General features: G+C 55.2%; 1 protein-coding gene across 1 annotated transcript in view; it reads right to left on the minus strand.

Moving 5' to 3' along the window:
• The window catches only part of SYT3 (synaptotagmin 3), a 42,401-nt gene extending 27,602 nt beyond the window's left edge, over window positions 1–14,799 (minus strand). Inside the window, exons 1-3 of the mRNA XM_048932937.1 lie at window positions 14,761–14,799; window positions 11,111–11,274; window positions 1,588–1,891 (exon numbers count right to left, since the gene is read on the minus strand). Coding sequence (XP_048788894.1) covers window positions 1,588–1,891; window positions 11,111–11,267 — 461 coding nt within the window. The 5' untranslated portion in view covers window positions 11,268–11,274; window positions 14,761–14,799. The remainder of the gene's footprint in view (window positions 1–1,587; window positions 1,892–11,110; window positions 11,275–14,760) is intronic.
• Window positions 14,800–16,255: the final 1,456 nt, after the last annotated feature.

Here is a 16,255-nt window from a genome sequence, read left to right on the forward strand (position 1 = left end):
AACCCCATAGAACACTCCACAAACCCCATAGAACCCCACACAAAGCCCATAAAACCCCATAGAACCCCCCACAAACCCCATAGAACCCCCTATAATCCCCATAGAACCCCATAGAACCCCCTACAATCCCCATAGAACCCCATAGTAGCCCCCACAATCCCCATAGAACCCCCCACAAACCCCATAGAACCCCCCACAAACCCCCCACAAACCCCATAGAACCTCACAGAAACCCCATAGAACCCCACGCAAACCCCATAGAACCCCCCACAAACCCAATAAAATCCCATAGAACACCCCACAAACCCCATAAAACCCCCCACAAACCCCATAGAACCCCACACAAACCCCCCACAATCCCCATAGAACCCCACACAAACCCCATAGAACCCCATAGAACCCCCCACAAACCCCATAGAACCCCATAGAACCCCATAGAACACCCCACAAACCCCATAGAACCCCACACAAACCCCATAAGACCCCATAGAACCCCCCACAAACCCCATAGAACCCCATAGAACCCCACACAAACCCCATGAAACCCCATAGAACCCCACACAAATCCCATAGAACCCCATAGAACCCCACACAAACCCCATAGAACCCCATAGAACCCCACACAAACCCCATAGAATCCCATAGAACCCCCCACAATCCCCATATAACACCCCACAAACCCCATAGAACCCCACAGAACCCCCCACAAACCCCATAAAACCCCATAGAACCCCCCACAAACCCCATAGAACCCCATAGAACCCCCCACAAACCCCATAGAACCCCACACAAAGCCCATAAAACCCCATAAAACCCCCCACAAACCCCATAAAACCCCATAGAACCCCACACAAACCCCCCACAATCCCCATAGAACCCCCCACAAACCCCATAGAACACCCCACAAACCCCATAGAATCCCATAGAACCCCACACAAACCCCATAGAAACCCCACAAACCCCATAGAACCCCATAGAACCCTACACAAACCCCCCACAATCCCCATAGAACCCCATAGAACCCCCCACAAACCCCATAAAGCCCCATAGAACCCCACACAAACCCCATAGAACCCCCCACAAACCCCATAAAGCCCCATAGAACCCCACACAAACCCCATAGAACCCCATAGAACCCCCCACAAACCCCATAGAACCCCCTAGAACCCTACACAAACCCCATAGAATCCATAGAACCCCACACAAACCCCCCACAAACCCCATAGGACCCCACACAAACCCCATAGAACACCCCACAAACCCCATAGAATCCCATAGAACCCCCCACAAACCCCTAGAACCCTACACAAACCCCCCACAATCCCCATAGAACCCCATAGAACCCCATAGAACCCCACAAACCCCATAGAACCCCATAAAACCCCCCACAAACCCCATAGAACCCCCCACAAACCCCATTAAACCCCATAGAACCCCCCACAAACCCCATAGAACCTGCCACAAACCCCATAAAACCCTATATAACCCCCCACAAACCCCATAGAACCCCACACAAACCCCATAAAACCCCATAGAACCCCCCACAAACCCCATAGAACCCCATAGGAGCCCCCAGCGCCCCGGCACCTGGCCCCGTCGCGCTCCACAGGCAGCTCTGGCGCGGTGTGGCTGGGCCTGACGCCGCCGTCGGCCGCGGGCCCCAGGTCCATGTAGGATCTCTCGTGCGGCGGTTCGGGCCCCGCTTCCCCCCTTTCCGGCTCCCCGTGTTGGAGCCCCGCAGGCCTGGGTTCCTTGCGGCCTCCGCCGCCGCCGCCGCCGCCTTTGTGCCGCCATGGCAGCCAGCAGAGCTTCCATGAGACGAAGAGCGAAACGCCCAGCAGCACCAGGCCGCAGAACGTCACGATCACCGACAGCAGGCTGACCGAGATCTCTAAGGGCAGAGACCCCATAAGGACCCCATACGGACCCCATAGGGACCCCATAAGGACCCCATAAGGACCCTACAACTCCATAAGGATCCTATAAGGACCCTACAACCCCATAAGGATCCTATAAGGACCCTACAACCCCATAAGGAACCCATAAGGACCCCATAAGGACCCTACAACCCCATAAGGACCCCATAAGGACCCTATAAGGACCCCATAAGGACCCCATAAGGACCCTACAACCCCATAAGGACCCCATAAGGACCCCATAAGGACCCTACAACCCCATAAGGACCCCATAAGGACCCTATAAGGACCCTATAAGTACCACATAAGGACCCCATAAGGACCCTACAACCCCATAAGGACCCTATAAGGACCCCATAAGGACCCCATAAGGATCCTATAAGGACCCCATAAGGACCCTACAACCCCATAAGGACCCCATAAGGACCCCATAAGGACCCTACATCCCCATAAGGACCCCATAAGGACCCTATAAGGAACCTACAACCCCATAAGGACCCTATAAGGACCCCACAGGGACCCCATAAGGATCCTATAAGGACCCCATAAGGACCCTACAACCCCATAAGGACCCCATAAGGACCCCATAAGGACCCTACAACCCCATAAGGACCCCATAAGGATCCTATAGGGTCACGTCACCCCATCACCCATCCCATATGGGCCCCATAACCCCATAGGGATCCCACAACCCCATAAAGATCCCATAAACCTACAACGACCCCTTTAATCCCATAGGGACCCCATCACCCATCATCCCATATGGGCCCCATGACAGCAGGCTGACCGAGATCTCTGGGGGCAAAGACCCCATAAGGACCCTATACGGACCCCATAAGGACCCTATAAGGACCCTACAACCCCATAAGGACCCCATAAGGATCCTATAAGGACCCTACAACCCCATAAGGACCCCATAAGGACCCCACAGGGACCCCATAAGGATCCTATAAGGACCCCATAAGGACCCCATAAGGACCCCATAAGGACCCTACAACCCCATAAGGATCCTATAAGGCTCCTACAACCCCATAAGGACCCCATAAGGATCCTATAGGGTCACGTCACCCCATCACCCATCCCATATGGGCCCCATAACAGCAGGCTGACCGAGATCTCTGCGGGCAAAGACCCCATAAGGACCCCATACGGACCCCATAAGGACCCTATAAGGACCCTACAACCCCATAAGGACCCCATAAGGATCCTATAAGGACCCTACAACCCCATAAGGACCCCATAAGGATCCTATAAGGAACCTACAACCCCATAAGGACCCCATAAGGACCCCATAAGGACCCCACAGGGACCCCATAAGGACCCTATAAGGACCCCATAAGGACCCCATAAGGACCCCATAAGGCTCCTACAACCCCATAAGGATCCTATAGGGTCACATCACTCCATAGGGACCCCAAAAGCCATCCCTTATGGGCCCCATAACAGCAGGCTGACCGAGATCTCTGCGGGGTGCAAAGATCCCGTAAGGACCCCATAAGGACCCCATAAGGACCCCATAAGGACCCTACAACCCCATAAGGATCCTATAAGGCTCCTACAACCCCATAAGGATCCTATAGGGTCACATCACCCCATCTCCCATCCCATATGGGCCCCATAACCCCATAGGGGCCCCATGACCCCATAGGGATCCCACAACCCCATAAAGATCCCATAACCCCATAACGACCCCATTAATCCCATAGGGACCCCATAACCCATCATCCCATATGGGCCCCATAGCAGCAGGGTGACCGAGATCTCTGGGGGCAAAGACCCCACAGGGACCCCATAAGGACCCCATAAGGACCCTATAAGGGTCCTACAACCCCGTAAGGATCCTATAGGGTCACGTCACCCCATAGGGACCCCATCACCCATCCCATATGCGCCCCATCACCCCAAAGGGAACCCATAACCCCATAGGGACTGAAGAAGGACCCTATAAGGACCCCATAAGGACCCCACAAGGACCCTATAAGGATCCTGTAAGGCTCCTACAACCCCATAAGGATCCTATAGGGTCACATCACCCCATAGGGACCCCAAAAGCCGTCCCATATGGGCCCCCATTGACCCCATAGGGACCCCATAACCCCATGTGGATCCTATTGACCCCATAGGGATTCTAATGACCCCATAAGGTTCCTACTGACCCCATAGGGATCCTATTGACCCCATAAGTTTCCTATTGACCCCATAAGGTTCCTATTGACCCCATAGTGATCCCATTGACCCCATAGGGATCCCATTGACACCATAAGGTTCCTATTGACATCATATGTATCCCATTGACCACATAAGGTTTCTCTTGACCCCATAGGGATCCTATTGACCCCATAAGGTTCCCATTGACCCCATAGGGATTCTATTGACAACATAGGGATCCTATTGACCCCATAAGGTTCCTATTAACCCCATAGGGATCCTATTGACCCCATAGGGATCCTATTGACCCCATAAGGTTCCTATTAACCCCATAGGGATCCTATTGACCCCATAGGGATCCCATTGACCCCATAAGGTTCCTATTGACCCCATTGGAATCCTACTGACCCCATAAGGTTCCTATTGACCCCATAGGGATTCTATTGAACCCATAAGGTTCCTATTGACCCCATAGGGATTCTATTGAACCCATAGGGATCCTATTGAACCCATGGGGATCCTATTGAACCCATAGGGATCCTATAGACCACACTGGGATCCTATTGACCCCATAAGGTTCCTGTTGGCCCCAAAGAGATCCCATTGACCCCATAAGGTTCTCATTGACCTCATAGGGATCCCATTGACCCCATAAGGTTCCTATTTAAACCATAAGGTTCCCACTTGATCCCATAGGGATCCTATTGACCCCATAAGGTTCCTATTGACCCCATAGGCATCCTATAGGGATCCCATAGGCATCCTATAGGGATCCCATAGGGTTCCTATTGACCTCATAAGGATTTTCTAACCCCATAAAGTTCCTATTGATCCCATACGGATCCTATTGACCCCATAGGAATCCCACTGACCCCATAGGAATCCCACTGACCCCATAGGGATCCTATTGACCCCATAGGGATCCCATTGACCCCATAGGCATCCCACTGACCCCATAGGTATCCTAGTGACCCCATAAGGTTCTCATTGACCCCATAAGGTTCCTATTGACCCCATAGGGATCCTATTGACCCCATAGGTTTCCCGCTGACCCTATAGCGCCCCCCCCTCCCCTTTGGGGCTGTTTATGGGGCTGTTTCTGGGGTGCTTTGTGGGGTTTGGGGCCGTACCGCTGTTGGAGTGCCTGGGGTGGCCGCGGTGGCGCAGGAGTTCCTATGGACCCCATAGGGATCCTATGGACCCTAAAGGGATCCTATTGACCCCATAGGGACCCTATTGACCCCAAAGGGATCCCATTGACCCCATAGGGATCCTATTGACCCCATAGGGATCCTACTGACCCCATAAGGTTCCTGTTGACCCCATAGAGATCCCATTGACCCCATAAGGTTCCTATTTAACCCATAAGGTTCCCACTGACCCCATAAGGTTCCTATTGACCCCATAGGGATCCTATTGACCCCATAAGGTTCCTATTGACCCCATAGGGATCCTATTGACCCCATAAGGTTCCTATTGACCCCATAGGGATCCTATTGACCCCATAGGGATCTTGTTGACCCCATAAGGTTCCTAATGACCCCATATAGATCCCATTGACCCCATAAGGTTCCTATTGACCCCATAAGGTAGCTATTGACCCCATAGGGATCCCATTGACCCCATAGGTATCCCATTGACCCCATAAGGTTCCTATTGACCACATAGGGATCCCATTGACCCCATAAGGTTCCTATTGACCCCATACAGATCCTATTGACCCCATAGGGATCCTATTGACCCCATAAGGTTCCTATTGACCCCATAAGGTTCCTATTGACCCCATAAGGTTCTCATTGACCCCATAGGCATCCTATTGACCCCACTGGGATCCTATTGACCCCATAAGGTTCCTGTTGACCCCATAGAGATCCCATTGACCCTATAGGGATCCTATTGACCCCTTGGGGTCCTATTGACCCCATAGGGATCCTATTGACCCCATAAGGTTCCTATTGACCCCATAGGGATCCTATTGACCCCATAAGGTTCCTATTGACCCCATAGGGATCCTATTGACCCCATAGGGATCTTGTTGACCCCATAAGGTTCCTAATGACCCCATATAGATCCCATTGACCCCATAAGGTTCCTATTGACCCCATAAGGTAGCTATTGACCCCATAGGGATCCCATTGACCCCATAGGTATCCCATTGACCCCATAAGGTTCCTATTGACCACATAGGGATCCCATTGACCCCATAAGGTTCCTATTGACCCCATACAGATCCTATTGACCCCATAGGGATCCTATTGACCCCATAAGGTTCCTATTGACCCCATAAGGTTCCTATTGACCCCATAAGGTTCTCATTGACCCCATAGGCATCCTATTGACCCCACTGGGATCCTATTGACCCCATAAGGTTCCTGTTGACCCCATAGAGATCCCATTGACCCTATAGGGATCCTATTGACCCCTTGGGGTCCTATTGACCCCATAGGGATCCTATTGACCCCATAAGGTTCCTATTGACCCCATAGGGATCCTATTGACCCCATAAGGTTCCTATTGACCCCATAGGGATCCTATTGACCCCATAGGGATCTTGTTGACCCCATAAGGTTCCTAATGACCCCATATAGATCCCATTGACCCCATAAGGTTCCTATTGACCCCATAAGGTAGCTATTGACCCCATAGGGATCCCATTGACCCCATAGGTATCCCATTGACCCCATAAGGTTCCTATTGACCACATAGGGATCCCATTGACCCCATAAGGTTCCTATTGACCCCATACAGATCCTATTGACCCCATAGGGATCCTATTGACCCCATAAGGTTCCTATTGACCCCATAAGGTTCCTATTGACCCCATAAGGTTCTCATTGACCCCATAGGCATCCTATTGACCCCACTGGGATCCTATTGACCCCATAAGGTTCCTGTTGACCCCATAGAGATCCCATTGACCCTATAGGGATCCTATTGACCCCTTGGGGTCCTATTGACCCCATAGGGATCCTATTGACCCCATAAGGTTCCTATTGACCCCATAGGGATCCTATTGACCCCATAAGGTTCCTATTGACCCCATAGGGATCCTATTGACCCCATAGGGATCTTGTTGACCCCATAAGGTTCCTAATGACCCCATATAGATCCCATTGACCCCATAAGGTTCCTATTGACCCCATAAGGTAGCTATTGACCCCATAGGGATCCCATTGACCCCATAGGTATCCCATTGACCCCATAAGGTTCCTATTGACCACATAGGGATCCCATTGACCCCATAAGGTTCCTATTGACCCCATACAGATCCTATTGACCCCATAGGGATCCTATTGACCCCATAAGGTTCCTATTGACCCCATAAGGTTCCTATTGACCCCATAAGGTTCTCATTGACCCCATAGGCATCCTATTGACCCCACTGGGATCCTATTGACCCCATAAGGTTCCTGTTGACCCCATAGAGATCCCATTGACCCTATAGGGATCCTATTGACCCCTTGGGGTCCTATTGACCCCCATAGGGATCCTATTGACCCCATAAGGTTCCTTTTGACCCCATAGGGATCCTATTGACCCCATAAGGTTCCTATTGACCCCATAGGGATCCTATTGACCCCATAGGGATCTTGTTGACCCCATAAGGTTCCTAATGACCCCATATAGATCCCATTGACCCCATAAGGTTCCTATTGACCATATAGGGATCCTATTGACCCCATAAGGTTCCCATTGACCCCATAGGGATCCTAATGACCCCATAAGGTTCCTATTGACCCCAAAGGGATCCCATTGAGCCCATAGGGATCCTATTGACCCCATAAGGTTCCTATTGACCCCATAAGGTTCCTATTGACCCCATAGGGATCCTATTGACCCCATAGGGATCCCATTGACCCCATAGGGATCCCATTGTCCCTATAGGCATCCTATTGACCCCATAAGGTTCCCATTGACCCCATAGGGATCCTATTGACCCCATAGAGATCCCATTGACCCTATAGGGATCCTATTGACCCCTTGGGGTCCTATTGACCCCATAGGGATCCTATTGACCCCATAAGGTTCCTTTTGACCCCATAGGGATCCTATTGACCCCATAAGGTTGCCTAATGACCCATAGGGATCCTATTGACCCCATAGGGATCTTGTTGACCCCATAAGGTTCCTAATGACCCCATATAGATCCCATTGACCCCATAAGGTTCCTATTGACCATATAGGGATCCTATTGACCCCATAAGGTTCCTATTGAATCCATAGGGATCCTACTCACCCCATAAGGTTCTTATTGACCCCCATAGGGATCCCACTGACCCCATAAGGTTCCTGTTAGACCCCGTAGCGCCCCCCCCTCCCCTTTGGGGCTGTTTATGGGCTGTTTCTGGGGGTGCTTTGTGGGGTTTGGGGCCGTACCGCTGTCGGAGGTGCCTGGGTGTGGCCGCGGTGGCGCAGGAGTTCCTATGGACCCCAAAGGGATCCTATTGACCCCATAGGGATCCTATTGACCCCATAGGGATCCCATTGACCCCATAGGGATCCCATTGACCCCATAGGGATCCTATTGACCCCCATTGGATCCTATTGACTCCATAGGGATCGTATTGACCATATGGGCATCCTATTGACCCCATAGGCATCCTATTCACCTCATAGGGATCCTGTTGAACCCATAGAGATCCCATTGACCCCATAAGGTTCCTATTGACCCCATAGGGATTCTATTGACCCCACTGGGATCCTACTGACCCCATAAGGCTCCTATTGACCCATAGGGATCCTATTGACCTCACTGGGATCCTATTGACCCCATAAGGTTCCTGTTGACCCCATAGGGAATCCTATTGACCCCATAGGCATCCTCTTGACCCCCATAAGGTTCCTCTTGACCCCATAGGGCATGCCTACTTGACCCCGCTGGGATCCTATTGACCCCATAAGGTTCCTGTTGACCCCATAGAGATCCCATTGACCCCATAGGGATCCTATTGACCCCATAGGGATCCTACTGACCCCATAAGGTTCTTATTGACCCCATAGGGATCCTATTGACCCCATAAGGTTTCCTGTTGACCCCGTAGCGCCCCCCCCTTCCCTTTGGGGCTGTTTATGGGCTGTTTATGGGGTGCTTTGTGGGGGTTTGGGGCCGTACCGCTGTCGGAGTGCCTGGGGTGGCCGCGGTGGCGACAGGAGTTCCTATGGACCCCATAGGATCCTGTTGACCCCATAGGGATGCTGTTGACCCCATAGGGATCCTGTTGACCCCATAAGGTTCCTATTGACCCCATAGGCAATTCTATTGACCCCACTGGGATCCTATTGACCCCATAAGGTTCCCATTGACCCCAGTAGTGATCCCATTGACCCCATAGGGATCCTATTGACCCCAAAGGGATCCCATTGACCCCATAGGCATCCTATTGACCCCATAAGGTTCCTATTGACCCCATAGGCATCCTATTGACCCCACTGGGATCCTATTGACCCCATAAGGTTACTGTTGACCCCATAGTGATCCCATTGACCCCATAGGGATCCTATTGACCCCTTGGGGTCCTATATGACCCCATAGGGATCCTATTGACCCCATAAGGTTCCTATTGACCCCATAAGGATCCTACTGACCCCATAGGTTTTCCCACTGACCCTATAGCGCCCCCCCCCTCCCCTTTGGGGCTGTTTATGGGGCTGTTTATCGGGGTGCTTTGTGGGGTTTGGGGGCCGTACCGCTGTCGGAGAGTGCCTGGGGTGGGCCGCGGGTGGCGCAGGAGTTCCTATGGACCCCATAGGGATCCTATGGACCCCATAGGGATCCTATTGACCCCATAGGGATCCCATTGACCCCATAGGGATCCTATTGACCCCCATAGGGATCCTATTGACCCCATAGGGATCCTGTTGACCCCATAGGGATCCTATTGACCCCATAGGGATCCCATTGACCCCACAGGGATCCCATTGACCCCACAGGGATCCTATTGACCCCACAGGGATCCTATTGACCCCATAGGCATCCTATTCACCTCATAGGGATCCTGTTGAACCCATAGAGATCCCATTGACCCCATAAGGTTCCTATTGACCCCATAGGGATCCTATTGACCTCACTGGGATCCTATTGACCCCATAAGGTTCCTGTTGACCCCATAGAGATCCCATTGACCCCATAGGGATCCTATTGACCCCTTGGGGTCCTATTGACTCCATAAGGATCCTATTGACCCCATAAGGTTCCTATTGACCCCATAGGCATCTCCTATTGACCCCACTGGGATCCTATTGACCCCATAAGGTTCCTGTTGAACCCATAGTGATCCCATTGACCCCCATAGGGATCCTAGTTGGACCCCATAAGGTTCCTATTGACCCCACTGGGATCCTATTGACCCCACCTGGGATCCTATTGACCCCATAAGGTTCCTGTTGACCCCATAGAGATCCCATTGACCCCATAGGGATCCTACTGACCCCATAAGGTTCCTGTTGACCCCCGTAGCGCCCCCCCCCCTCCCCTTTGGGGCTGTTTTATGGGCTGTTTATGGGGTGGCTTTGTGGGGTTTGGGGCCGTACCGCTGTCGGAGTGCCTGGGGTGGCCGCGGTGGCACAGGAGTTCCTATTGACCCCATAGGGATCCTGTGTTGACCCCATAGGGATCCTGTTGACCCCATAAGGTTCCTATTGACCCCATAGGGATCCTATTGACCCCATAGGGAATCCTATTCACCTCGTAGGGATCCTGTTGACCCCATAGGGATCCTATTGACCCCATAGGGATCCGCATTGACCCCATAGGCATCCTATTGACCCCATAAGGTTCCTATTGACCCCATAGGCATCCTATTGACCCCACTGGGATCCTATTGACCCCATAAGGTTCCTGTTGACCCCATAGAGATCCCATTGACCCCATAGGGATCCTATTGACCCCATAGGGATCCTATTGACATCATATGTATCCCATTGACCCCATAAGGTTCCTATTGACCCCATAAGGTTTCCTATTGACCCCATAGGGATCCTATTGACCCCATAAGGTTCCTATTGACCCCATAGGGATTCTGCTTTGTGGGGTTTGGGGCCGGTACCGCTGTCGGAGTGCCTGGGGTGGCCGCGGTGGCGCAGGGAGGGTCGCTGAACTCGAGGCACTGCTGGTGCTGCGCGCGGGTGGCGCGACGTGAAGCAGAGCTCCTGCACCAGCAGCAGCGCGCGGCGGCAAACGTCCTCCTCGTAGTCACCTGACATCGCCTGCCTGCGGGGCGTGCAAGGCGAGTGTGCAACGGGGGGGGGGAGCGGGGGGAGAGAGCGTGAAGGCGAGTGTGCAAGGGGGGTGGGAGCAGGGGGGATGTGATGGGGGAGAGAGCGTGAAGGTGAGTGTGCAAGGGGGAGTGTGCAAGGTGAGTGTGCAATGGGGGGGGGGAGTGTGAGCAGGGAGAGAGCGTGAAGGTGAGTGTGCAACGGGGGGGGGGAGGGGGGGAGGAGAGCGTGAAGGCGAGTGTGCAACGGGGGGGGAGCGGGGGGGTGTGAGAAGGGGGGTGCGAGGGGGGGAGTGTATGAATGTGAGTGTGCAAGGTGAGTGTGTGAGGGGGAGAGTGTGAGGGGGAGTGTGAGCGGGGGGGAGTGTGAGGGTGAGTGTGTGAGGAGGAGGGGTTAGAGGGGGGGAGTGTGTGAGGGGGAGTGTGAGCAGGGGGGAGTGTGGAGGGTGAGTGTGCAAGGGGGGAGTGTGAGCAGGGGGGATGTGATGGGGAGAGTGTGTGAAGGTGAGTGTGCAAGGGGGAGTGTGAACAGAAGGGGGTGTGAGCAGGGGGAGTGTGAGGGTGAGTGTGTGAGGAGGGGGAAGTGTGCGAGGGGTGAGTGTGCAAGGGGGGAGTGTGAGCAGGGGGGAGTGTGAGGGGGAGAGTGCGTGAAGGTGAGTGTGCAAGGGGGGGAGCAGGTGGGGTGTGAGAAGGGGGAGTGTGAGGAAGGGGGAGTGTGGGGGAGGGGGGAGTGTGCAAGGGGGGAGTGTGCAAGGTGAGTGTGAGAGGGGAGTGTGCAAGGGGGAGTGTGAACAGAAGAGGGGTGTGAGCAGGGGGAGTGTGAGGAGGGGGGGAGGTTGCGATGGTGAGTGTGCAAGGGGGGAGTGTGAGCACAGGGAAGTGTGCAAAGAGGGGTGAGTGTGAGGGTGAGTGTGTGAGGGTGAGTGTGCAAGGGGGGAGTGCAAGGTGAGTGTGAAGGGGAGTGTGCAAGGGTGGGCAGTGTGAACAGAAGGGAGTTGTGAGGAGGGTGATGCGGATGGGGGGGAGTGTGTGAGGTGAGTGTGCGAGGGGGGAGTGTGAGCAGGGGGGAGTGTGAGGAGGTGGGAGGTGTGTGAGGGTGAGTGTGTGGGGAGGGGGGGTGCGAGAGGGGGGAGTGTGCGAGGGTGAGTGTGCAAGGTGAGTGTGAAGGGGAGTGTGCAAGGGGAGTTGTGAGGAGGGGGGATATGAGGGGGGGGTGTGAGAAGTGAGTGGGTGCAAGGGGGGAGTGTGTGGAGGTGAGTGTGCGAGGGGGGGAGTGTGAGCAGGGGGGGGTGTGTGCAAAGAGAGGGAGAGCGTGAGAGGGTGAGTGTGCAAGGGGGGGAGTGTGAACAGAAGGGAGTGTGAGGAGGGGGGAGTGTGTGAGGTGGGGAGGTGCAAGGGGGGGGAGTGTGTGAGGTGAGTGTGAAGGGGAGTGTGCAAGGGGGGCAGTGTGAACAGAAGGGAGTGTGAGGAGGGTGATGCGATTGGGGGGAGTGTGCGAGGTGAGTGTGCGAGGGGGGGAGTGTGAGCAGGGGGGGAGTGTGCAAAGAGGGGTGAGTGTGAGGGTGAGTGTGTGGGGAGGGGGGGTGCGAGAGGGGGGGAGTGTGCGAGGGTGAGTGTGCAAGGGGAGTGTGAAGGGGAGTGTGCAAGGAGGAGTGTGAACAGAAGGCAGTGTGAGGAGGGGGGGAGTGTGGGGAGGGGGGAGTGTGGGGAGGGGGGAGTGTGCGAGAGTGTGCAAGGGGGAGTGTGAGGAGGGGGGGTATGAGGGGGGGAGTGTGAGAAGTGAGTGTGCAAGGGGGGGAGTGTGCGAGGTGAGGTGTGCGAGGGGGGAGTGTGAGCAGGGGGTGTGCAAAGAGAGGGAGAGCGTGAAGGGTGAGTGTGCAAGGGGGGAGTGTGAACAGAAGGGAGTGTTAGGAGGGGGAGTGTTGTGAGGTGGGGAGGTGCAAGGGGGGGGAGTGTGTGAGGTGAGTGTGCAAGGGGGGAGTGTGAGCAGGGGGGAGTGTGGGGGTGAGTGCGTGAGGAGGGGGAGCAGTGTGCGAGGGTGAGTGTGCAAGGTGTGTGAGGCGGAGAGTGCAAGAGGGATTGTGAGCAGGGGGGAGTGTGAGGAGGGGGAAGTGTGTGAGGGTGAGTGTGCAAGGGGAGAGTGTGCAAGGGGGGCAGAGTGCAAGGTGAGTGTGAAGGGGAGTGTGCAAGGGGGGAGTGTGAACAGAAGGGAGTGTGAGGGGTGGGAGTGTGAGGGTGAGTGTGAGGGGGAGAGTGCGTGAAGGTGAGTGTGCAAGGTGAGTGTGAGGGAGGGGGGTGTGAGGGGGAGAGTGTGAGAAGTGAGTGTGCAAGGGGGGAGTGTGAGCAGGGGGGAGTGTGAGGAGGGGGGGAGCATGAGGGTGAGTGTGTGGGGAGGGTGGGCAGTGTGCGAGGTGAGTGTGTGAGGGTGAGTGTGCAAGGGGGGGAGTGTGAGTGTGTGGGGGGGGTGCGAGGGGGGGGAGTGTGCAAGGTGTGTGTGCGAGGGGGGAATGTGAGGAGGGGGGAGTGTGAGAAGTGAGTGTGCAAGGAGGGTGGTGCGGAGAAGGATGAGTGTGCAAGGGGTGAAGTGTGCAAGGCTGAGATCCTTGTGCAAACCAAGCTCCCTCGTGCAAGGGATGAGATCCTTCTGTAAACCCAGGCTCTTCGTGCAAGGCCTGAGATCCTCGTGCAAACCCAGGTCCGTGTTATGAAAGGTCTGAGAGCCACGTGCAAACCCTGACCCCTCGTGCAAGGCCTGAGATCCTCATGCAAGCCCTGGTCCCTCGTGCAAGGCCTGAGGTCCTCGTGCAAACCCAGGTTCCTTGTGCAAAGCCTGAGATCCTCGTGCAAATCAAGCCTGCTCGTGCAGGAAGGCCTGAGATCGTCATGCAAACCCAGGTCCGTTGTGAAAGGTCTGAGATCCACGTGCAAACCCTGACGCCTCGTGTAAACCAAGCCCCCCCGTGCAAGGCCTGAGATCCTCGTGCAAACCCAGGTCCCTCGTGCAAGGGTAGAGACCCTCGTGCAAACCCAGGCCCCTCATGTAAGGGTTGAGATCCTTGTGCAAACCCTGATGGCCTCGTGGCAAGGCCTGAGGTCCTTGTGCAAACCCAGGTTCCTTGTGCAAAGCCTGAGGTCCTCGTGCAAATCAAGCCTGCTCGTGCAAGGCCTGAGATCCTCATTTAAACCCAGGCTCCTCGTGCAAGGCTGAGACCCTCGTGGAAACCCAGGTCCCTTGTGCAAGGCCTGAGGTCCTCATGCAAACCCAGGCTCCTCGTGCAAGGCCTGAGACCCTCGTGCAAAGCGATCCCTGCCGTGCAAAGCCTGAGAGCCTCGTGCAAACCGTGGCCCCTCGTGCAAGACTTGAGATCCTCGTGCAAACCAAGCCCCCTCGTGCAACGGCTGAGATCCTCATGCACACCCCAGCCCCTCGTGCAAGGCCCCAAATCCTTGTGCAAGGCCCTGATCCTCGTGCAAGGCCTCACCTATAGGGTGGCTGTGGGGCGCTTGGGGCAGCGCTGGGGGCTGGCACTGGGGGGCGGGCAGCCATGGGGGGGAGGGGGGCAAATTCCTATGGGGCAGAAATGGGGTTGTGGGGCACGAGGACACCCCCAGCCCCATAAGTGAATCCTCCAACCCCATAAGTGACCACTCCAGCCCTACAAGTGACTCTTGGGCCCCAATAAGTGACCCCTCAGCCCCATAAGTGAGCCCCTCTGCCCCATAAGTGAACGCTCCAGCCCCATAAGTGACTCTTGGCCCCATAAGTGGCCTCCCTAACCCATAAGTGACATCTCTGCCCCATAAGTGCCCCCTCAGCCCCATAAGTGACACCTATGCCCATAAGTTACTCCTCTGCCCCATAAGTGAAGCCTCTGCCTCATAAGTGAAGCCTCTGCCCCACAAGTAACCCCCAGCCCCATAAGTGACCCCTCAGCCCTATAAGAGCCCCTTTCAACCCCATAAGTGACCCCCAGCCCCATAACTGCACCCCCAGCCCCATAAGTGAACCCTCTGCCCCATAAGTGACCCCGTACCCCCCATATCCCATTCGCTCACCCCATAGCCCCCACATCACCCCACATCGCCCCATAGCATCCCGCACAACCCCACATCGCCCCACATCCCCCCCCCAACCTTCAATACCCCCGCCGTTCCCCCCCATATCCCCCAAATCCCCCCACATCCCGTTCCTCACCCCACATCCCCCATATCCCCCCATTCCCTCACCCCACATCCCCCTCGTCCCCCCCCGTCCGTCCCCCACATCCATCCTACACCCCAAATCCCCCCATATCTCCATATCCGCCCCATAATCCACCCCACATCCCCCCATACCCATTCCTTCACCCCATAACCCCCCCATATCTCTCCTACACCCCCCAGTATCCCCCCCATATCCCCATGTCCCCCCCCATACCCCCCATATCACCCCACATCCCCTCACATCGCCCCATATCCCACCCCACACCCCCCCCCAAATCCCCCCATCCCCCATTCTCTCACCCCATATCCCCCCACACCCCTCCCATGCCCCCTATTCCCCCCATAGACCCCAATTCCCCCATATCCCCCCCCACATCCCCCCCACACCCCCCAAATCCCCTCTACATCCCCCCATATCCCCCAAATCCCCCATCATTCACCCCATATCCCCACCTCCTCCCCCTACATCCCCCCTCATCCCCCAGCCCCGCATTCCTTCACCCCATATCCCTCCCATGCCCCCCATATCCCCCCCCAGATCTCTCCCCATATCCCCCAAATCCCCCCCACATTCACCCCATATCCCCCAAATCCCCTCACATCACCCCATATCCCCCCCAGCGCCCTCACAAATCCCCCCACACCCCCCCACATTCACCCCATAACCCTCGCCATATTGCCCCACATCCCCCCCCCATCTCCACCCCAAATCCCCCCACATCCCCCCCACTCCCCACACCCCCATTCATTCCCCCCTAATCCCCCCACATCCCC

Source organism: Lagopus muta, unplaced genomic scaffold, assembly GCF_023343835.1.
Source record: "Lagopus muta isolate bLagMut1 unplaced genomic scaffold, bLagMut1 primary scaffold_151, whole genome shotgun sequence".
NCBI lineage: Eukaryota > Metazoa > Chordata > Aves > Galliformes > Phasianidae > Lagopus > Lagopus muta.